This window comes from Bos indicus x Bos taurus, chromosome 6, assembly GCF_003369695.1.
Source record: "Bos indicus x Bos taurus breed Angus x Brahman F1 hybrid chromosome 6, Bos_hybrid_MaternalHap_v2.0, whole genome shotgun sequence".
Classification (NCBI taxonomy): Eukaryota; Metazoa; Chordata; class Mammalia; order Artiodactyla; family Bovidae; genus Bos; species Bos indicus x Bos taurus.
Window position 1 is genome coordinate 22,393,594 of NC_040081.1, and position 24,117 is coordinate 22,417,710.

General features: G+C 40.7%; 1 protein-coding gene across 2 annotated transcripts in view; it reads left to right on the forward strand.

Annotated features, from left to right (window-relative positions):
- The window catches only part of MANBA (mannosidase beta), a 128,425-nt gene extending 113,477 nt beyond the window's left edge, over positions 1-14,948 (forward strand). For both annotated transcript variants that reach the window (XM_027543960.1, XM_027543961.1), the window contains exons 15-17: positions 8,483-8,625; positions 9,482-9,739; positions 13,594-14,948. In XM_027543960.1, coding sequence (XP_027399761.1) covers positions 8,483-8,625; positions 9,482-9,739; positions 13,594-13,818 — 626 coding nt within the window. In that variant the 3' untranslated portion in view covers positions 13,819-14,948. The remainder of the gene's footprint in view (positions 1-8,482; positions 8,626-9,481; positions 9,740-13,593) is intronic.
- The last annotated feature ends 9,169 nt before the right edge of the window (positions 14,949-24,117 follow it).

Genomic DNA, 24,117 nt, shown 5'->3' on the forward strand with positions numbered 1-24,117 from the left:
ACACGTATAAGTGATAACATGGATTATTTGTCTTTCTCTTTGTGATGTATTTCATTAAGCATAATACCCCTCCCCCCCCCAGGCCCATTCATGTTGTTGCAAATGGCAAAATTTCATACTTTTTAATGGGCATCTAATACTCCATTGCATATGTATGTATATCTACATCTGTCTATACGTATACCACGTCTTTTTTAAAAATTTATTTTTAACTGAAGGATAATTCCTTTACAATATTGCATTGGTTTCTGCCATACATCAATATGATTTAGTCATAGCTGTACATATGTCCCCTCCCTCTGAAACTCTCCCACCCCTCTAGGTTATTACAGAGCCTTGGTTTGAATCCCCTGGGTCACACAGAAAATCCCCATTGGCTATCTATTTTACATATGGTAGTATATACGCTTCCACACTACTCCATTCGTCCCACCCTCTCCTCCTTCCCCCTGCACACACGTCCATTCGTCTGTTCTCTGTGTCTGCATCTCCATTTCTGCCCTGAAAGCAGGTTCATCAGTACCGTCTTTCTAGACTCCACATGTATGCATTAATAGACGATATTGGGCTTCCCCGGTGGCTCAGATAGTAAAGAATCTGCCTGCAATGCAGAGATACGGATTCGATCCCTGGGTTGAGAAAATTCCTGGAGAATGGAATGGTAACCTGCTCCAGTATTCTTGCCTTGAGAATTCCATGGACAGAGGAGCCCAGTGGGCTACAGGAGTTGCAGAGTCAGACACAACTGAGCGACTAACACTTTCACTTTCTTTTCAGACAAGACATTTCTCTTTCTGACTTACTTCAGCCTGTATGATAGGTTCTAGGTTCGCCCATTTCATTAGAACTGACTCAAATGAGTTCCTTTTTATGGCTTGGTAATATTCCATTGTGTTTATGTACCACAGTTTCTTTATCGAGTCATCTGTCAATGGACATCTAGATTGCTTCCATGCCCTAGCTATTGTAAATAGTGCTTGGGGATACATGTGTCTTTTTCAGTTTTGGTTTCCGCAGGGTATAGGCCTTTTAGTGGGATTGCTGGGTTGATGGTAGTTTTAGCCCTTGTTTTTTTTAAGGGGTCTCCATACCATCTTCCATAGTGGCTGTATCAATTTACATTCCCATCAGCAGGGCAAGAGGGTTCCTTTTTGTCCATACCCTCTCCAGCACCTGTTGTTTGTGGATTTTTTGATGATGGCCATTCTGACCATCATATTTCATTGTAAGGTGATTTCTCATTGTAGTTTTAATTTGCATTTCTCTGATAATGAGTGATGTTGAACATCTTTTCATGTGTTTATTAGTCATCTACATCTTTAGAGAAAAATCTGTTTAGGTCTGCCCACTTTTTGGCTGGGTTGTTTGTTTTTCTCGTATTGAGTTGTATGAGCTGCATCTATATTTTGGAAATTAATCCTTTGTCAGTTGTTTCACTTGACGTATTTTTCTCCCATTCTGAGGGTTGTCTTTTCATCTTGTTTATAGTTTCCTCTGCTGTTCAGAAGCCACCACATCTTCTTTATTCATTCATCTATTGATTGACACTTGGATTACTTACACAACTTTGTTGCTGTAAACAATGCTGCAGTGAACAATGGGGTACATGTATCTTTTGAATTAGTGTTTTTGTTTTCTTTGAATATATACCTAGAAGTGGAATTGACAGATTTTATGATAGTTCTATTTTTAGTTTTTCTGAGTCACTTCCAAGTTGATTTTCATAATGGACACATCAATTTACATTCCCACCAACAGTGTAGGAGGGTTCCCTTTTGTTCCACATTCTTGCCACTGTTTACTTGTGATTGTTTTGATGATAGCCATTCTGACAGGTGTGAGGTGATACTTCATTGTGGTATTGATTGGTATCCCTTATGATCAATGATGTTGAGCATCTTTTCATATGCATGTTGGCCATCCGTATTTCTTCTTTTGAAAAAACTCTATTCAGGTCTCCTCCCAATTTTTTTGATTGAGTTATTTGTTTTGTTTTGTTTTTTTCTATATTGAGCTGTATGGGCTGTTTATATATTTTGTATGCTGCTACTGCTGCTGCTGCTAAGTCGCTTCAGTCGTGTCCGACTCTGTGCGACCCCATAGACAGCAGCCCACCAGGCTCTGCTGTCCCTGGGATTCCCAGGCAAGAAAACTGGAGTGGGTTGCCATTTCCTTCTGCAAGGCATGAAAGTGAAAAGTGAAGTCGCTCAGTTGTGTCCAACTCTTAGTGACCCCATGGACTGCAGCCCACCAGGCTCCTCCATCCATGGGATTTTCCAGGCAAGAGTACTGGAGTGAGGTGCCATCGCCTTCTCCAATAGTTTGTATATTAACCCCTTAATGGTCACATCATTTGCAAATACTTTCTCCCAATCAATACACTGTCTTTTCATTTGGTTTATGGTTTCCCTTGCTGTGTGAATGTTTTTAAGTTTAATTAGGTCTGTTTGCTTATTTTGGCTTGTGTTTCTTTTGCCTTAGGAGGCAGTTCCAAAAATATATTGCTACGATTTGTGTCAGAGTATTCTGCCTGTGTTTTCCTCTAGGAGTTCTATGGTTTCTGATCTTACATTTAGGCTCTTAATCCAGTTTGAATTTATTTTTGTAAATGATGTGAGAAAATGTTCTAATTTCATTTTTAATTTCTTCTTAAGATTGTTTTCACTACTTGGGGTCTTTTGTGTTTCCATACAAATTTTAGGAATATTTGTTGTAGTTTTGTGAAATATGCCAGTAGTATTTTGATACAGATTGCATTGAATCTGTGATTGCCTTGAGTAGTATGGTCATTCTAACAATATGAGACCTATCCATGAGCAAAGTATCTCTACATTGGTTTGTGTTGTCTGCAGTTGGTTTCATCAGTGTCTTATGTTTTCTGGGTACAGGTCTTTTCCCTCCTTAGATTTATTCCTGGGTCCTTTATTCTTTTTGATGTGGCTTCCCTGATAGCTCAGATGGTAAAGAATCTGCCTGCAATGCAGGACACCCAGGTTCAATCCCTGGGTCGGGAAGATTCCCTGGAAAAGGGAATGGCAACGCACTCCAGTATTCTTTTCTGGAGAATTCCATGCCCAGAGTATGGGGTCACAAAGAGTCAGACACGACTGGGCGACTAACTCTTTCACTTTCGTTTTATTCTTTTTGATGTGAAGGTAGATGGGATTGCAACCTTAATTTCTCTCTTATAGTTTGTTGTTAGTATATAGAAATTCAACAAATTTCTGTAGGTTAATTTTGTATTCTGCATCTTTACCAAGGTCATTGATGAGCTCTACTAGATTTTGATGCTGTCTTTAGGATTTTCTTGGTATCATGTCATCTGCAAACAGTCACAGTTTTCCTTCCTTTCCAGTTTGAATTCTTTTTCTTTTTGTCTGCTGTGGCTAGAGCTTTCAGTGCTGTGTTGAATAAAACTGGGCATCCTTGTCTTGTTGATCTTAGAGGAAGTACTTTCAGTTTTTCACTGTTGAGTATGGTGTTAGCTGTCTGCTTATATATAGCCTTTGTTGAAGCATGTTCCCTCTACATCCACTTTGTGAAGTTTTTTTTTTTTTTTTTTTATCATAAGTGGATGTTGAACTATTTCAGAAACTTTTCTGGATACATGGAGATGATCATAAGGTTTTCCCCCTGGTTTTTGGAATCGCGTTGATGCTGGCCCCATGGATGAGTTCAGAAGCATTCCTTCCTCTTCCATTTTCTGGAAGAGTTTGAGAAGGATTGGTATTAATTTTTCTTTGAATGTTTGGTAGAATTCACCAGTGAAGCCATGTGGTCCTGGACTTTTGTTTTTTGGAGGTTTTTGGTTACTGATTCAGTCTCCTTAGAAGTAATTGATCTGTTCAGATTTTTTAAAAAAAATCTTCTCATGATTCAGTCTTGGAAGTTTATATGTTTCCAGGAATTTATCCATTTCTTCTAGCTTGTCCAATTTGTTGGTGTATAGTTGTTCATACTAATCTCTTATGCTTTGTACTTCTTTAGTTTTAGTTGTAGTGTCTCTTTCATTTCTGACTTTATTGATTAGACCTCTTTTTTTGATGATAAGTCTGGCTGTAATTTTATCAATTTTGTTTATCTTTTCAAAGAACCAGATCTTGGTTTCATTGATCGTTTCTATTTTTTAAAGTCTCTATTTTGCTTATTTCTGCTCTGATCTTTATTATATTTTTCCTTCTACTAAGTTTGGGTTTTGTTTGCTTCTCTTTTTCTAAGTTCCTTTAGGTGTAGGGTCAGGTTGTTTATTTGTAATTTTCCTTGTTTTCTGAGCTAAGTTTGTATCACTAAAATTTCCCTCTTAAAACTGCTTTTGCTGCATCCAATAGATTTTGGGTCATTGTGTTTTTGTTCTCATTTGTTTCCAAGTGTTTTGCTGATCCTTTGAGTTTCTTTGGTGACCCATTGGTTGTTTAGTAACATGTTGCGTAGCTTCCATGTTAGTGTTTTTTGCAGTTTTTTTTTTTCTTTCCTTGTGGTTGAGTTCTGAGTCTCGTAGGCTTGTGGTTGAAAAACATGCTTGATATGGTTTCAGTTTTCTTAAATTTATTGAATATTGTTTTGTGGTACATCATGTGGTTCATCCTAGAAAATATTCCTTGTACATTTGGATCAAATGTGTATTCTGCTGATTTGGATGGAATATTCTGTATCCGTCCATTTGATCTAATGTGTTTCCTGACTGATTTTCTATCTGGATGATCTGTCCACTGATATGAGTGGGGTGTTAAATTCCCCTACTCTTATTATGTTACTGTCAATTTCTCCCTTTATGTCTATTAATATTTGCTTTATGTATATAGCATTCTTTTATATATAGGTGCATATCCATTTACAGTTATTACATATTCTTAGATTGATCCCTTGATCATTATATCACATCCTTCTTTGTCACTTATCACATCTTTGTTTTAATGTCTATTCTGTCTGATATATTAATAAATATTGGCATCTGGCTTTTTCTGATTTATATTTGCATGGAATACTTTTTTTCAATCCCCTCACTTTCAGTTCTGTGTATGTGTTTAGATCTGAAGTGTGTCTCCTATAGGTAGCATATATATATGGGTTTTGTTTTTGTGTCCATTCAGCCACTCTGCATCTTTTGATTGGAGCATTTAGTCCATTAGTATTTAATTACTGATAGGTACGTACTTCTGTTTTGTTCATTGTTTGGGGGTTATTTTTGTAGTTCTTTTTAGTTCCTGTCCTTTTCCCTTCCCTGTTGATTTGATGACTATCTTTAGTTATGTTTGGATTCCCTTATTTTTGATGTTTATCAATTGTAGATTTCTGGTTTGTGATTACCATGCAGCTTATATATAGCAATCTATATATAGTGTAATGCAATTTATGGGATTATTTTAAGCTGATGATCTCTTAATTTCAAACATTTTTAACAACCCTGCATTTTTACTCCCCCACCCTTGTCATGATTATTGTTTTTAGTTTCATATTTTACATCTGTTTGTGTATCTCTTAACTAATTATTATGGATATAGATGATTTTTACTGCTTTTCTCTTTTAACTTTCCTGATAGGTTTGAAAATGGTTGATTTACTACCTAATATTTGCCTTTATTAATGAGATTTTTCCTTTCATAATTTTCATGTTTCTACTTGTAGCCTTTTCTTTTTCACTTAGAGAAATCCCTTTACCATTTCTTATGAAGCTGGTTTGCTGGTGCTCAGCTCCTTTTTAGCTTTTGCTTCTCTGCAAACCTGGGGGCTTCTTTATCAAATCTGAATGAAAGCCTTGCTGAGTAGAGTGTTCTTGTTTGTAGGTTTTCCCCTTTCATCACTTAAAATTTATTGTGCGCTCCCATCTGGCCTGCAGAGCTGCTGGAAGGCAGTTGATGGCCTCACTGGAGTTCCTTTGTATATAACTTATTGCTTTTCCCTTGTTTTTTAATATTGCTTCTTTAACTTTAATTTTTGCCATTTTAATTACAGTGTATCTTGGTGTGGACCTCTATGAGTTGATCCTATCTATGTTCCAGGACCTAGATGTCTATATCTCTTCCCAAGTTAAGGAAATTTTCAACTATTGGGTCTTCAAATATGTTCTCTGTCCCTTTCTCTCTTCTTCTGGGACCATATAGTGTGAATATTAGTTCCCTTGATGTTGTACCAGAGATCTCTTAAACTCTATTTTCTTTTTACTCTTTTTTTTTTCTGTTCGGCTTCAGCGATTTCCTCTGCTCTGTCTTCCTTCTCCCTGATCCATTCCTCTGTATCATTTAATCTACTGTTGATTTCTTCTAGTGTATTTTTCATTTCACTTGTATTTTTTGTCTCTGCTTAGTTCTTCATATCTTCTAACTCTATGTTAAACTTCTCACCGTGTTCATCCATTCTTCTCCCATGTTCTTTGATCATTGTTGTGATCATTACCTTGAACTCTTTCTCAAGTAGTTTGCCTATCTGCACTTCAGTTGGTTCTTCTTCTGGGGTTTTATCTCCTTCCTTTGTTTGAAACATGTTCCTCTGTCACCTCATTTTGCCTAATTGGTTCTTTTTATTTCTCTGCATCTGGTAGGTTGGTTACATTTCCTGACCTTGGAGAGGTGGCCTTTTGTAGGAGATATGCTGTGTGTCCCAGCAGCTCACTCCTCTCTGGTCACCCCTATGTGGGGTGTATGGGTCCTTTTGTGTGGTGGACCAACTACTGTCATGGTCTGATAGACATGGCTGGCTCTTGGCCCAGTTGGTTGCCAGGCCCTGCCTTGTGCAGAGCCTGCTGGGTAACTTGTTGGTGGGGCCAGGTCATGAGGCTGCTGGCTGCAGAACCCTGGAGGATCCTGCACTACTGCTTGCTCACGAATGGTCAGAGCTGGGTCTCAGGTGAGTAGTTACAGGGCTGGGGCTCATGGATCTAGTCTTAGCCTACTGATAGCTGGAGCCAGTTCCTAATATGGCTGGCACAGGTTCTAGGGTATCCCAAATGGGCCAGCACCAGCTGACCCACTGGCTAACTGGGCTGGATCCCAGGGCAGCTGGCTGAGGACTCTAAGGTTTCTCAGAGCTGGTTTTGGTCTGCTCTTGGGTTGGTGCCAATCTGCTGTGTTGATTATGTCCTAACAAGGTAGGCTTCAGGGCTGTAGTGGTCCTGGGGCTGGTGTCTACCCCTTGCTGGGTGAAGTTGGGGCCAGTAGGTGAAGCCAAGGCCCAGAATATTTTGAGGCTGGTTCTGGCTGGCTTGTGGCTGGAACGTGGGTCTCCAGATTTCTGGCTGCATGTCCCTGGGGGGCTAGTGCTTGTACACTGCTGTGTACAAGCTTGTACACTGCTCTGGTGAACAGGAGTATGACCTTAGGAGCCTTGGGCCCAGGAGGTCTAAGGCAGCCTGTCTGCTACAGGGTGAGGCTGTGTCCTTGTCTAGCCAGTTGCTTGGCCTGAGGTGTCCCAGCACTGGTGCAGACAGGTGGTGGATGGGGCTGGATCCTGGTGCTAATTCTCTAGAAGAAGGATTCCAAAATGGCACCTGCCAGTGCCTTTGCTTCCAAGGTAAGCTCCAGTTGCTTCTTGCCTCTTCAGGAGACCCTCCAAGGTCAGCAAATGAGTCTGACCTGGGCTCTTTTCAAATGACTGCTTCTGTCCTGGGTCCCAGAGGATGTGAAATTTTGTGTGTGCCCTTTAAGAGTGGTGTCTCTGTTTCCCCCAACTCTCTGTGACTCCTGAAATTAATCCCTGCAGGCCTTCAAAGCCAAGGTTTCCAGGTACTTGTCTTCCCCGGGCAGAATCCATGGGCTGGGGAGCCCTATGTGGGACTCAGACTCCTTGAGTAGCAATTGTCATTATTCTGATATTTGTGGTTCACCCACCCCTGAGGTGTGGGTCTTGACTACGTAACTTATGCCCCTCCTGCCCATCTTATGGTTCCTTCTTAATGTCTTTAGCTGTCGATGCTCTTTTCTGCTAGATTTTGTCTTTCTCATAAAGAGTTGCTCTCTAAATAGCTGTGATTGTAGTGTGCTCGCGGGAGGAGGTGAGCACAGGGTCTTCCTACTCCACCGTCTTGTCCAGCCTCTCCAATAGTACTTCCTCTAAGTAATTCTTATAAAAGAAGAGTTGTAACAGATGTTCACTGCCAATGCTCCTGATTCCCTTTTTCATGTGTAAGTAAGGGAAAAGGAACATTGGCGCAGTGATCTCCTGGAAGCAGAACTGCAAATGAGCAAGTGCCAGCCAGGAATCATGTCCAGGCTCAAAATACTTCATGTAGCATGTGTGACTTAACTGCTTGCGCTTCCATTTCCTCATTTGAAGGGTGGGATGGTAATGGCTGCCTCCTCCAGGTTTGAGGCTGACATGAGGTGATGTCCAAAATGCTCCCTGCGTTCCACAAAACGGGTTCTCTCCGCTGTCAGCTGTCTTCCACGCTCAGTGCCCAGAATGTGCCAGGTCACACGCCTGGGCCATGTGGACAGTGACTCTCACTGCTTGACCCTGCCCGTCTCCTAACCCACCTGATTCTTTTTAGAGTATGGAGGAAAGTGGAAAATGCTTCATTACTTTGCTCGGCATTTCTTCGCCCCCCTGTTACCGGTGGGTTTTGAGGATAAAGATATGCTTTTCATCTATGGTGCGTCAGATCTTCACTCAGACCAGCAGATGATGCTCACTGTAAGTTGCTTGGACATTTTTTTCTTTCTGTGGTAGAGGGAGAATTTTAGATTTTTTTCATTATTTGGTTCTGTTATTTTTGGAAAAAAGAAAAGAGAAATTTGTATCAAAGTGTTTCTAGTGTCTGTAGCAGAAAATGGGCTATTCTTAAAATCTGAAAATCTATATTCAGGACAAAATCCTGCTGTTTATTCCATGACCTTAATGTCTTGGTTCAGTTTTCTCATCTGTAAAATGACACCAAGGTGCCTTTTTAGAGGATTTCTGTGGATAGTGAATACAATAATTAGATGAGTGTGAATTGTAAACTGTAAAATGACACTTAAAGATTATTTATAATCATGAGAAGCTGGAAAAAGCCTAAACTTATAAAAAGAAATCATTTTAAACAGTATATTAAAGTGGAAATCAGTAAAATTATACAAAATGTATATGTGGGAAAGTGAAGTTGTATTTAAAACAAAGTTAGGTAAAAAAAAAAGAGGATAGAAACTTGAAGTCTTAGGTGGTTGCCATTGGGAGGACATTGAGAATAGGTCAGGTTGTGGAATAATTACAATGCCTGAGATCCTATGCCTTCCACAGATTATTTAATTCTCACAACCGCCTATGAAGTTACTGCTTTTTATTATTTGTTGTTCTCACTTTATGTATAAAGAAATGGATACTTTGGGAAGTTGAATTCACATCTTAGTTACATAACTAGTACTTGGTGGAGCTGAGGTTAAACTCAGGTTTCACAGTCTCTTAATCAGTTCTGCTATTGTGACTTCCATCTATTATTACTACTCTTATTCTCTAAAAAAAAATTAGGAACTAAGAATGTTTGGTTTCCTTCTGTCTTGTTTCTCCCCAGGTGAGAGTCCACACTTGGAGTTCCCTGGAGCTCGTATGCTCTGAGTCAACTAACCCTTTCGTGATAAAAGCTGGGGAGTCTGTTCTCCTCTATACTAAGCCAGTGCCTGAGTTGTTAAAAGGATGTCCCGGATGTACACGACAAAGCTGTGTGGTTTCCTTTTACCTGTCAACTGACGGGGAACTCTTGAGCCCAATCAACTATCACTTCCTGTCCTCACTGAAGAATGCCAAGGGGCTCCACAAGGCAAATATCACTGTAAGCACCAGTGGTCTGGAGTTGCTGGGGCTTTGAGGGCTGTTCTGCTGTTTTGCAAAATTTCCCCTTGGTACTGAGTTTATTTGGGACCTGGGAAAGATTGATTCCCCTTCCCACTGGAAGCAAAGAGCAAATAATTTTTTTTCTGATTCAGCATTTGTCAAAGTTTACGATGCCTGCTATGCCGGTGGTCCCATCACCTCTCTTTGTCAGGCTGGCGCAGCGGAGGGCGAGGCAGCAGGGTCCTCCCCGCTGACTGCTCCTCTGCTGGGTTCCAGGCTCTGACCTGGGGGCTTTACTGCACCAGCCCTGAAGTATTACCACCTGCACTTGTAAGTGAGAAAGTCTCACTTACTCACTTTCGCAAGTGCCTCAGTGGTAAAGAATCTGCCTGCCGAGGCAGGAGATACAAGAGACGTGAGTTTGATGCCTGAGTTAGGAATATCCCCTGGAGAAGGAAATGGCAACCCACCCCAGTATTCTTGCCTGAAGAATCCCATGAACAGAGGAGCCTGGTAGGCTACACTCCGTGGGGTCACAGAGAGTTGAACATGACTCAGCACACACACACCAGCCTGTTTGGTGGGGCGAGTAACTGTTCAGTTTGTAGCCAGGAAGTGTCAGAGCCCAGTAAAAGCACTCTTTTGTTTTTAATTTAACAAATGATTTCTTCTCTCTTTTTTTTTTTAACTCTCTATTTTATATTGGAGTATAGTTGATTAACAATGTTGTGATAGCTTTGACATTTAATAATTTTTTAATTTTAGCTGTTTATTTATTCATTGTTTGGCTGTGCTGGGTCTTTGTTTCTGCATGGGCTTTTCTGTAGTTGTAGCAAGTGGGGTCTGGTCACTGCAGTGAGATGCCCTCGCATTGCAACTAGAGAGCAGCCCCTGCTCATAATTTACATTAGGGTACACTCATTCTGTTGTGTGTTCCATGGGTTTTGACAAATGTACAGTGACCTGTGGGCTTCCCTGGTGCCTCAGTGGTAAAGAATCCATCTGCCAAGCCGGAGACATGGGTTTGATCCCTGGGTCAGGAGGATTCCCTGGAGAGGGAAATGGCAACCCACTCTTCCTCACAACTGAGTGGCTAAGTGACAGTGACATGTAACATCTGTTACAGTATCATATAGCGTACTTTCACTGCTCTACATCCATTGCTTTCTGCCTCCTTTATCTTTGCTTGTGCCTGGTCACTCGGTCGTGTCTGACTCTTTGCAACCCCACCAGGCCTCCTCTGTCCATGGGATTCTCCAGGCAAGAATACTGAAGTGTGTTGCCATTCCCTTCTTCAGGGGATCTTCCCGACCCAGGGATCCAACCCATGTCTCCTGCATTGGCATGCAGGTTCTTCACTGCTGAGCCACCTGGAAAGCCCTCCTTTATCTTTCCCTCCCCTCAATCCCTAGGAAATGCTGATCTTTTGGCAATTTACATATTTTTATTTTTTCCAGAATGTAGTTCTTTCAGATTGGCTGTTTTTTACTTAACAACATGCATTTAAATCTTCTCCGTGTCTTTTTTTTAAACTTTTGAATTTTGTATTGGAGTATACCCGATTAACAATGTTGTGGTGGTTTCAGGTGGACAGCAAAGGGACTCAGCCATACTATAAAAGCACCCTTAATTTTGCATTTTTAAGGAGAGTCTATTAATGTAAAAAACTTTCACTCTCCACTATGATTTATTACTTTCAAGTTGCTTAATCACCAGATCTCTTTGTCATTATCAAGAAAAAAATGGGATGATCAGGATAGGCTGTGTTGTAAAAATCGTGTAGCTGGAAAATATGGAATCTATCTAGTTGATTGAAAACCTTTCCTTCCTTCCCCCACCTCCACATGGTGATTGAAAGTATGTTTCTAGAAAGTTTCATTCTCTATTTTTAACCAATTATAAGTTTATTTTAGACTTCATTGAAAAGACTTGAGAGGATTTTTTTACATTTGGTTTAGAAATATCAAAACTCAGTCCTTGGAATGAAAACATAGCTTCCTTCCTAGTTAATAGTAAAATGTTCCCTTAAGGAAATCTAACTTATTTGTAACATCCGATGTAGAGCAGATATGAAGGAAATGACATACGTTTACATGGCTTCTTTCCAGAAAAAAGTACAAAACTATTACTGGACAAATTTGTAGTCTGTACACAAGATTTTGAAATCTTTCTTCTTTTCTCATCTAGGTCTCTATTACCTTGAGACAGCTGGGAGTGGGAAAGGAGCAGGCCTTCTTTCTCTGTCCTATCTCAGTTGTATTTCAGTGATACTTCCCATCCTAAAGGGATCCTTATTACATCCTGAAGAGATGTAATAACAGTAGCAACAATAATAGTAATGATAGTTAACATTGTCAGGCTTAACATAGCCAGGCATTAATTCTATCCCCTGGGGCATCCCCAGGGGCCTTGAGCCAGAGTACAAGCTTGAGCTCCCTGCTCTGCTGTCAGATAATGCAGAAGTGAGATTTCCAATTAGAAGAAGGCGCCAACAAGAGTGAGTGGGCGCCAGTGTCCCTTCTGGCCTTGGCCTTGGAACAGAGTAGCTGTTCCTGCAGAGTAGGAGAGTAGCTGCCTTCCTGCAGCCTTGGTAGTGGCCAGGGCCAGCCACGTGAACTGTGTGCCTGTGACTGCTTTAGGGTCTTCACTGGAATGAGTGGGCAGCATGATTTGGGAATTTGACACCATCACTACTTTGGTAGAAGCAAGAAAAGAAATTTAAAGTGTATTAGGTAGCTCTCTTTAAATTTCTATTCTTGTTTCTACCAAAGTAGTGATGGTGGTGGTGGTAGAGTCATTAAGTCACATCTGACTCTTTGCCACCCCATGGACTATAGCCTTCCAGGCTCCTCTGTCCATGGGGATTCTCCAGGCAAGAATACTGGAGTCGGTTGCCATTTTCTTCTCCAGGGGATCTTCCCGACCCAGGGATGGAACCCAGGTCTCCTGCATTGCAGACAGATTCTTTACCAGCTAAGCCACTAGGGAAGCCCTACCAATGTGGGATTTCTTGTTGACAATGCAGAACCCTGCATGATGTAGCAGGCTAAGTTATATATAGTAAAATTTGCCCTTGGATATTCTTTATGTCACACATAGCCTATAATGTCAAACCTATGGCATGGCATGTATGCATGTTGAAGGATTCTGTTTTGTGACAAATGCATGGCTTGATTACCAGGTCCCACTCAGCTGTGTACTCACAGTGAGAGAGGCTCACAAACCCCACCTTCCAGGGAGTAGCTGTCCTCACTCTCAGCCTGTGCCAAGAGGCTGACGGGTGACCAGACTTACACCACACTCGCTTTTGCTGTATTGTGTGGGATTCACACACGTTTGAGGTGCTCGTAAAGTGACTTTACCCATGATGCATTAAAAGCACCAGCTGTAGTGGGATAGCTTCTGGAGATGCCTGGCTGGCTGCTGTCTGGACCGCAGGGTCTCCTCATAAGACCAAAAGGTGGGTGCCATGGCTGTGCTCCACAATCAGCTCCAGACAGATCCTGAGCAAGTCATTAAAATCACCAGTCTTGCTGCAGAAATGTGCCTCTCTTGATGAGACCCTGAGGAAAAGATACACAGCTACAAAGCTCTGAGCTTCCTGTGAAATATTCTCCTGAATCTTTGGAGACCACATATTTCTACCCCTGATGTGAGATTACAATTTGGTAATTCTCCACAGCCTTCAGTAAATTTCCATGTATTTTTTTTTTTTTAGCATCTGACACAGTGCATGGAATATATTACTTTAGCAGTAATGGAACCAAGGTTGTAGGCAGTGCATTCTGTGTTAGCTATGTAGAACAGAAAGTTCTGCTCTCCACCTTCACTTCATTTATCTTTTTCTTTCAGGCCACCATCTCGCAGCAAGGGGACACATTTGTTTTTGATCTGAAAACCTCAGCTGTCGCTCCCTTTGTTTGGTTGGATGTAGGAAGCATCCCAGGGAGATTCAGTGACAATGGTTTCCTCATGACTGAGAAGACACGGACTGTATTCTTTTACCCTTGGAAACCCACCAGCAAGAGTGAATTGGAGCAATCTTTTCATGTGACTTCACTGGCTGATACTTACTGAGGGAATCAGGTTGTATTTTAGAGAGCTGAAGGCAACTAGAAACAAGTTGAAGAAGCCAGGAAATGCATCTGCTTGCTGTCAGGTGTCTGGTTAGCCACTTGGTTCTCCCAGGGAAGGCTGTGTATATTCAGGTGATGTTCTCAACAAAGCGGTGCCTGGGTGCTGTTCCGTCTGCACCAGGGCTGTGTCTTTAGCTCTTCCTTTTGCACCTTTTGCACCACGTGAATCAGTTCTAACCCAACTGTCTCTCCTACCCCCAAAGGAGGTCCTGTCCACACGCAGTCCTTTAAGGGAATCACAGGAACATGACCAAGTAGCCCTTTAAGAGAATTACAGGCACACTCCCAGGTAGCCCTTAAGGGAATCACAGTAATGACCATTGTGGTATCTGTGGAATCAAATGTGGAAGATTGTGAGGGCATGTAGGCCCCTCAGGATAGCTTTGAGAAATACCAAACGATTGAAATGAAACTGCTTTGTCATTATTTCCAGAGGAAATAGAGATTCAGATGTTGCAACAGAAAGAGATGTCTGGGTGGTAGCCATATTGGTTGTTGATGCTGGAAAGTTTGGTGGGATTGATTATTGCCATTCGATTACTTTTTGAGTAGGAGTCTTTTTTCATTTGTGAGGGTTTTTTTTTTTAATAAAATATTTGTTTTAACAATAATAATTTATTTTTTCAAAGGCAATTAGTGATTCTTCTTTGGGAAAAAAAAAACTCACATTGGAATGGACATCACCTTGATCATGTTGGAAACTTTTGGGTGTCCTGACATAAGTGGTCACCTGTATTAAGTATGGGCTTCAGATTTGGTTAAGTCCAATGAACTTTCCAGTTCAAGGCTATGGTTTGATTTGCATGTGATGAGCCTGGCAGCAAAGTGGTATTGCCTTTAACTTGAGATTGAACCATTTTAAAAAACACTGATTAATTATAATTGCTATGAAATCATTTTGTTCTCATCATCCTGTTTATAAAATTACATTGATAGTGAAGCAAGGGGCAAAATGTTAATAAGTAGTCAATTTGAGTAAAGGTGTATAGGAATATTTTTGTTCTGCTTTTGCAACTTTTCTGTAAGTTTGAAATATATAAAAATTTAAGATTATATAAATTGCATTGACAATTTGGTGTTCCGTCTGTGACTTATTTCCCCATTCCATGAACACTCATTTGTGCCCAGTATCATGCAAAGCATTAATTTCCATTTAGCTCTGGCCAGGTTTTTAGTCCACTTGATAAACTGGGAGAGTTTGAAGAATCTAGACCAGGATATTTGAAGGGTCTTCTAGAAGAAGAATCAAGTAATTGGTTATGGAATTTACTGGAGGTGAGAGTTTGGCTTTAGAATCAAGACTAAATAGGTAATATTTTGGTTTTAAAGCTAAGAAACTTTTGGCCATGGTTCAGAGACTAAGAAGAAAATAAATGCAGACAACCCACTCCTCTCCTTCAGTATTTAAGAGTTCCCTCATTTTATGTGTTATTTCAAAATATATATTTATATACAGCTTTTCATATATATATATGAAATATATATTTCATACAGCTTTTAAGCTGTATGAAAGACTGGGACTTAGGACTGTAACCCAGAAGATTCTTACTTGATAAATATTATATCACTTTCTTGTCACTGTTGCTGGGTGGGCAGGGGGCACCCTCCTCTCCATTAACTAGAGCATTTTTCTATTCCAGGTGCCCTCTGAGTTGGGCTTTGAGGTTGATGGGCAGAATTTACATTGCAATTCTGCCCTTTCTAGCTCTGTAGCCTTAATCAAGTAATTTAACCTCTATGTTCAGTCTTCTTCTGGTGAAATGGGAATAATTACCCCCACCTTGTGTGTTTTGAAGAATAAATTAAAAATGTGGCTCAAGGGCTTGGCCCAGTACTGACACTTAGTGACCACTCTGTGAATGGAGGCACCGTCTTGGGTGCGACCCTGTTGTCTAAAGAGGGCAGGGCTTCCAGCCACACTGACTTGAGTTGGAATCCAGGTTCTGAGGCTTATTGGCTCTGTGACCTTGGGTAGCCACTTGGCCTTCTAGATTTTAGTTTTCTCATCTGTTAAGTGGAGATGATTATCTCTGACCTTCAAAGGTAGTTGTAAAGATTAAACAGATAGGGTCTGGAACAAAATAAATGCTAAGTGGTGGTTGTACTTTTCAAACATCGTTATCACCCAATTAGTACATGAAGCAAGGGTAAAAATGAAGCAAATAAAGGCAGATTCTTTTTTTCTTTTTTTACTCTGACGTATAGTTAATACAATATTGCATTAGTTTTAGGTGTACTGCAAAGTGATTCACACACACATATATATACTCAATTATTTTCTGCTATAGAGTATTATAAGATATTGAATATAATTCCTTGTGCTATACAGTAAATCCTTGTTGCTTGTCTGTTTTATATATAACAGTGTGTATCTGTTAATCCCACATCCTGTTTTGTCCTTCCCTCTCCTTCTCCCCTTTGCTAACCATAAGTTTGTTTTCTATGTCTGTGAGTCTGTTCCTGTTTTGTACATAGATTCGATTGCATTTTTTTTTAAGATGCCAGAAGAAGTTATAGGATATAATATTTGTCTTTCTCTGGCTTGCTTCACTAAGTGTGATAATCTCTGGGTCCATTCATGTTGCTTCAAATGGCATTATTTCATTCTTTTTTATGATCAAGTAATATTTAATTGTATCTGATTAGCCAAGTTCATTTGGGTTTTTCTGTAAGATGTTGTAGGAAAACCTGAATGAACATTGGCCAACCCAGTATAAACATTACCACATCTTTGTCTGTGCACCTGTCAATAGGCATTTAGGTTGCTTCCATGTCTTAGCTATTGTAAATAGTAAACTTACACTATGTAATAGTATTTAATAGTAAATAGCACTATTGTAAATCCCATGGACGGAAGAGCCTGGTGGGCTGCAGTCCATGGGGTCTCTAGAGTCGGACACGACTGAGCGACTTCACTTTCACTTTTCACTTTCATGCATTGGAGAAGGCAATGGCAACCCGCTCCAGTGTTCTTGCCTGGAGAATCCCAGGGACGGGGGAGCCTGGTGGGCTGCTGTCTATGGGGTCTCACAGAATCAGACACGACTGAAGCGACTTAGCAGTAGCAGCGCTATTTACAATTGGGGTGAGTGCATCTTTTCAGTTAAGAGTTTTTGCCAGATATATGCCCAGAAGTAGAATTTGTTGGATCGTATGGCAACTCTATTTTTAGTTTTTAAAATAAATCTCCATATTGTTTTTCATAGTGTTTGGGCCAATTTACGTTTCCACCAAAAATGTAAGAGGGTTCCCTCTTCTCCACATCCTCTCCAGCATTTATTATTTGTAGACTTTTTAATGATGGCCATTCTGACCTGTGTGAAATGATAATCTCATTGTAGTTTTGATTTGCCTTTCTCTAATAATTAGTGATGTGGAGCATTGTGTGTGTGTATGGTTTTTGGCGTCTGTATGTCTTCTTTGGAGAAATGTCTGTTTAGGTCTTGATTTTGGTTGGACTGTTATTTGATATTGAGTTGTGTGGGCTGTTTATACATTTTGTATATTAGCCAGTTATTGGTCATATTACTTGCAAATATTTTCTCCCGTGAAGTGGGTTATCTTTTCATTTTGTTCATTTCCTTTGCTGTGCAAAGTCTTTTAAGTTTCACTAGGTTCCATTTGTTCATTTTTGCTTTTATTTCTTTTGCCTTGCTTAGGGGACCAATCTTAGTTCTTTTCTATGCGTTTTATGGTGTCATGTCTTATATTTAGATCTTTAAACGATTTTATTTTTGTATATGGTGTGAGGGTGTGTTCTAATTTTAATTGATTTATATGTAGCTTTCCAGCGCCACTTTTTGAAGACATTCTTTCCTCCATTTTATATTATTACTCCTTTTGTGTTAATAGATTAGTTGACTATAGGTGCATAGATTTATTTCTGGGCTGTCTATTCTACTCCATTGATCTGTATGTCTGTTGGGTAAATCCATGCTGTTTTGTAGCTTTGTAATATAGTATGAGGTGTGGAAGGGTTATGCCTTCAGCTTTTTTTCCCTTCAGGTTTGCTTTGACAATTTAGGATCTTTTGTGGCTCCATATAAATTTTAGGATTTCTTATTCTACTACTGTGAAAAATATCATGGGTATTTTGATAGAGATTGCATTAAATTTGCAGATTGCTTTGGGTAGTATTGCCATTTTAACAGTATTAATCCCTCCAATCCAAGATCATGGATTATCTTTCCATTTATTTGAATCACCATCGGTTTTCATTATCAATATTTTATAATTTTCAGTGTATAGGTTTTTTACATTCTCAATTAAGTTTATTCCTAGGTATTTTGATATTTTTTATATTATGACAGGATATTAAATGGTTTTTTTTTTTTTTACTTTCTAATATTTCGTTATTAGTGTGAAGAAATGCAACAGATTTCTGTATGTTAATCTTGTATCCTGCTACCTTGCTGAATTCATTTAATAGTCTTTGTGAGAAGAATTTAGGGTTCTCTACATAAGAGTATGGCATCACTGACTCAATGGACATGAGTTTGAGCAAGCTCTGGGAGATGGTGAAGGGCAGGGAAGCCTGGGGTCCTGCAGTCCATGGGGTTGCAGGGAGTTGGGCACGACTGAGCAGCTGAACAACAACGTAGAGTATTATGTGACCTACAAATAGTGACAGTTTTACCTCTTCCCTTCCAGTTTTGATGCCTCTTTTTTTTTTTTCCTTGTCTGATTGCTGTAGCTTACATTACTATGCTAAATAGTACTGATGAGAGTAGGCATCCTTGTCTTGTCCCTGAACTTAGTGGGAAGGCTCTCAGGTTTTCACCGTTAAATATTATGTTGGCTCTGGGATTGTTGTAAATGGCCTTTATTATGTTGAAATTTCTCCTCTCCTACTTTGGTGAAAGTTTTTTTTTTTATCAGGGATGGATGTTGAATTTTGTCAAATCCAACTTGATCGTGGTTTATGATCCTTTGTATTGTTGGATTTGGTTTGCTAATATTTTGTGGAGGATTTTTGTGTCTATTCCTCAAAGATATTGGCTGTAGTTTTCTTTTTTTTTATGTCTTTGGTTTTGGTGTCATGGTGATGGTAGCTTCATAGAATGAATTTGGGAGTGTTCTAAACAGTGACACTTTATTTTCTTGGGCTCCAAAATCACTGCGGATGGTGACTGCAGCCATAAAATTAAAAGACACTTGCTCCTTGGAAGAAAAGCTGTGACAAGCCTAGACAGCATTTTAAAAAGCAGATACATCACTTTGCCAACAAAAGTCTGTATAGTCAAAGCTGTGGTTTTTCCAGTAGTCATGTATGGATGTAAGAGTTGGACCATAAAGAAGGTTGAGCACTGAAGAACTGATGTTTTTGAACTGTAGTGCTAGAGAAGACTCTTGAGAGTCCCTTGGACTGCAAGGAGATCCAACCAGTCAATCCTAAAGGAAATCAGTCCTGAATATTCTTTGGAAAGACTGATACTGAAGCTGAAGCTCCTATACTTTGGTCACCTGATGCAAAGAACTGACTCATTGGAAAAGACCCTGATGCTGGGAAAGATAGAAGGCAGGAGGAGAAGGGGATGAGATGATGAGATGGTTGGACAGCATCAGTGATTCAATGGACATGAGTTTGAGGAACCTCTAGGAGATAGTAAAGGACAGGGAAGCCTGGCATAGTGGAGTCCATGGGGTTGCAAAGGGTTGGACACGGCTGAGCAATTGAACAAGAACCCTCCTCTTTAGATTTTTGGAACAGTTTGAGTAGGATAGGTATAAGTTTTTCTTTGTTTATTTGGTAGAATACCTCAGTAAAGCTGTCCAGTGCTGGACTTTTGTTTGGAGGGATGGTTTTTTTTTTTTTTAATTACAAATTGTTTCACTTCTAGTTATCAGTGTGTTCAAATTATTTCTTTTTGACTCAGTTTTGGTAGGATGTAAGTTTCTAGAAATGTGTCCATTTCTTCTAGGTTGTTCAGTTTATTGGCATATAATGATTGTTGGAATCAAAGCCCTGAGGGCTGGTTCCCTGTGTGTGCCCTGCCCTAAAGATGCCGCTGAAGCGAGGCCTGTGTGCTCACAGGGGACCCACGTGCCACCTGTGTAGACATCCACGATTCTGCTTAAAAGCAACCCAAGGTCACATCTCCTTCTCTGTTGTGTTTGTCCCAGGTCTAGCGCTAGGCTGTGGTGAGGAGTAGACTGGGGCTGGGAGTTGGGGGGGTTCCGTCTACAGGAATGGAATTGAGGTGACTGTGTTTTACCTGAGGGCTGCCCCGTGTGGCAGACTTCTCCCTGGACCTAGTGCTAAGCCACGGTGTGAAGTGGGTGGAACCAGGGTGCTCTCTCTGGGAAATGACTCCTGCGTGCTCCTCGGGCTCCTTAGCTCCTTGGGAGCTAAGCTCCCAAGATTTGGAGCTTAGCTGCTGCTCTGTCGTGGCTGCACCCGTCACCCCGGAGTGCAGGCTGACGGTGGTCTCGGTGATTCTACCTGGCTCACACTGCAGGCTCCCTAGCCTGTCTCTGTGTATCTAGACTCAACCTTTGCCCAGATCGCACGCCAGGCTGTGGTATGGAGTGGGCAGGTCGTCTGACCCTTCATACTGGGACGTGTGGTGAGGTGGCAGCCTCCAGGCCAAGGCTCTCTCTGCCCTGATTGTAAGCAGGTCTGCCCGTGTGTACATTCCTCACGAGTAAAGTCTAGGCTGCTCCAGCCCTTCTGTCTGTCTCAGCACATTTCCCGATGGGCGAGAGAGCTTGTCTCCTCCGTTCAAGAGCCCAGGACTTGGATGCCCAGGTAATGACCCAACCCGCTCACTCCTCGGGGCAATGGTCCAGCCACGTGCGCCTTCTCCTCCTGACAGATCTCTCCCAGGACCACACGTCCTGGCCTGATGCTCTTTTCTGTCCTGCCCAGTTATATGGAGATTTTTCTAGCAGCTTTGGTTGTAAAGGATTTCTTCGGCCCGTTCCCAGTTTTCTGTGAGTTCCACGTGAAGATGTATTTTTGATGTGTTCGTTGGAGGAGGTAAGCTCCAGGTCCCCCCACTTCACCATCTTAATCCCCTTCCTCAAGGCACTATTATACAGAGTGAAGTAAGCCAGAAGGAAAAACATAAATACAGTATACTAACGCATATATATGGAATTTAGAAAGATGGTAACAATAACCCGGTGTACGAGACAGCAAAAGAGACACTGATGTATAGAACAGTCTTATGGACTCTGTGGGAGAGGGAGAGGGTGGGAAGATTTGGGAGAATGGCAATGAAACATGTAAAATATCATGTAGGAAACGAGTTGCCAGTCCAGGTTCGATGCACGATGCTGAATGCTTGGGGCTGGTGCACTGGGACGGCCCAGAGGGATGGTATGGGGAGGGAGGAGGGAGGAGGGTTCGGGATGGGAAACACATGTATACCTGTGGCGGATTCATTTTGATATTTGGCAAAACTAATACAATTATGTAAAGTTTAAAAATAAAATAAAATTAGGAAAAAAAAAGGAAAAAAATAAATAAATAAAAGATAGGGGGAAGATATCAGAAATGAATGAATTTATAAAGGAAGAATAAATGAATGAATAGACATAAATATTTGCTGACAGTGGTTTATAAGAGGAGAGAACTGTGCTGGAATGTGTATACACACCGTTTCTGTAAGGGAATAGCCACGTCCAAAATGTTCTTCCACAGTTCATGTGAGCACTGAGGTTAGTCGTTTCTACCATTTTAGTAGATTTGTTTTGCCACATTTGCTGAAATAGAATTGGAGGTACTTACTCTGGGCTTTGGATCTCTGAGAAGCCTCTTCTGTTGGTGGTTTTGCAAATGTTAATGGAATGGGAAGACCAGGCTCAGATCCTTCTGCTGTGTGGTTACAGACCACATTCCAGGGAGCAAGATGGAGAAAGGTCAGCTCATGGGGTTCCATCTTCCGATTTTAAAGTGAAGAAAACAATAAAAATGATAATTTTCTTAATCACACTCGCTGTAACTCTTCTCGGTTTTTTTTTTTTTTTTTCCTCTTTTGGCTTTGGAAAAGAAATAGGAAGAGTTTGTTCTCTATTGGAATGAAAGTGTACTAGACTTCAGGAGAAATAGATATATTTCCCAAGCATTCCTAAAGTGACAGTGACTTGAGACAGAACATTCTCTGAGACTATCTCTGGTTCTCAGATTTGAAACTTATCCTCCAACTTGGTAAGATTTAGGGAGAGAAACAAGGCAGCATTGTTTGTGTGGGAAATTCAGTGCATTTCAAAATATTCCCGAGTCTGCCTTGACTGTTCACACAGTCTTATCAGTTCAGTAAGAGCATAAATTTAAAAGTGTTAGGCAGAAACGGCATTTTGTAACATTTTCAAGTGAAGAGAAGATGGCCTGTTTTCTAATTGACTTATTGGAAGGTACCAGAGTGATATGGTACAAAACTGTTAAAGTCACAGACCAGACCACCGTTAAGACATTTATATTCTGACTGTAAAGACTGTTTAACTTAAGAATGTATCCACCCACCAGGCTCCTCTGTCCTTGGGGATTCTCCAGGCAAGAATACTGGAGTGGGTTGCCGTGCCCTCCTTCAGTTGATTCATTTACCAAGCCCTTATTAAGAAACACTGAGCAGGCATTGACCTCGTCCTCAGGGATATTGCAATGAAAAAAGCAGGAAAGTCTGTGCTGTCATGGACTGCCCTTGTAGGGGGAGACAGACAAGAAGCAAGTAAACAGATAAGGTCATTTCAGCTGGTGACACTTCATTTAAGGCTAACATGACCCTGATGAGGGAGCATGTTGGATAAGGCCATCTTGTTCAACACTTAAAGTTTTTTGAAAGTTTGTGATAATAGCATTGAAACTTATATATTACCGTATATAAAACAGATAGCCTGTGGGATTTTGATGTATGACGCAGGGACCCAAAGCCCATGATCTGTGACAACCTGAAAGGGTGGGGTGGGGAGAGAGGAAGGGGGTTCAGGAGGGAGGGGACACGTCTGCCTACGGCCGATTCATATTGACGTGTGGCACAAACCATCAGAATATTATAAAATAATTATCCTCCAATTAAATAAAAATTTTTTAAAAAGAAAATTTTAAAGTGAAAAAATGTCAGTTGAGAAAGCAGTCTTACAAGATTGTCACTGTAATTAATGCACAAGGAAGAAAAAAGCACAGGACTGGGTGGTCCGTTAGGTGGATCTCTTAAGTTTGTGATCAATAAGCTGAAAGGAGCTTGGCTGCCATGACATCTCTCAGCCCTTGAATAGGGGCCAAACAGGGAACAGGCTTTGAAGAAATAAGGGTATCACATCACTGTATTATCATGTTTTATAACTGTCTCTCCTCTTTTTCTTTAGATGTGGGTTACTGAATCCTACCATGGGAAAAAAAAGTTTGCAACAGCGATGCAAACTGAATCCCTTAGGTCAGGCTTTAGTATTTGCACAGGATTATTGAGTACCAGCTCGTGCCATGTATGCAATGAGTGAGTACAAAGGATGACACCACCACCAAAGTGGCCTAGAAATCTGGGGAAATGGGATGTCGGGATCATGGAAATGCTGGTTGAAAGCTACTACTCATTCCTGTCTCATAATGTATGTGAGAACAACCCTCTTGTTCTTACTCTGGTATGGTTACTTTTTATGGCTTTTGTAAAATTTACTGGATCCTGGGAGACAGTTTACATGTTTCCTGTAGTTGGAGCAGACATTATTGGCAGGGCATTCTACAGCTACATCTTCTCTACTAATAGAGGTGGCTACATGTCCAGCCCCAGGGACTGAGTCATAATTGGTTATACTAATCCTATTCTCCTTTGCCAGTGATTCACCTAGGGTTAGGCATGTGACTTAATTCTGAAAATAAATGTGTTTCAGAATGAAACATAAAGTGATACTTAATGTGGGGCTTGGGAGGGTTGGGGCAGGCAAGGTTTCCTAAATGCAAAAAAGCAAAATGGCTGTTTGGGGAGGCCTGACAAATAGCTGTGAAAAGAAGAAAAGCGAAAACCAAAGGAGAAAAGGAAAGATACAAACATCTGAATGCAGAGTTCCAAAGAATAGCAAGAAGAGATAAGAAAGCTTTCCTCAGTGATCAATGCAAAGAAATAGAGGAAAACAACAGAATGGGAAAGACTAGAGATCTCTTCAAGAAAATCTGAGATACCAAGGGAACATTTCATGCAAAGATGGCTCGATAAAGGACAAAAATGGTATGGACCTAACAGAAGCAGAAGATATCAAGAAGAGGTGGCAAGAATACACAGAAGAACTGTACAAAAAAGAT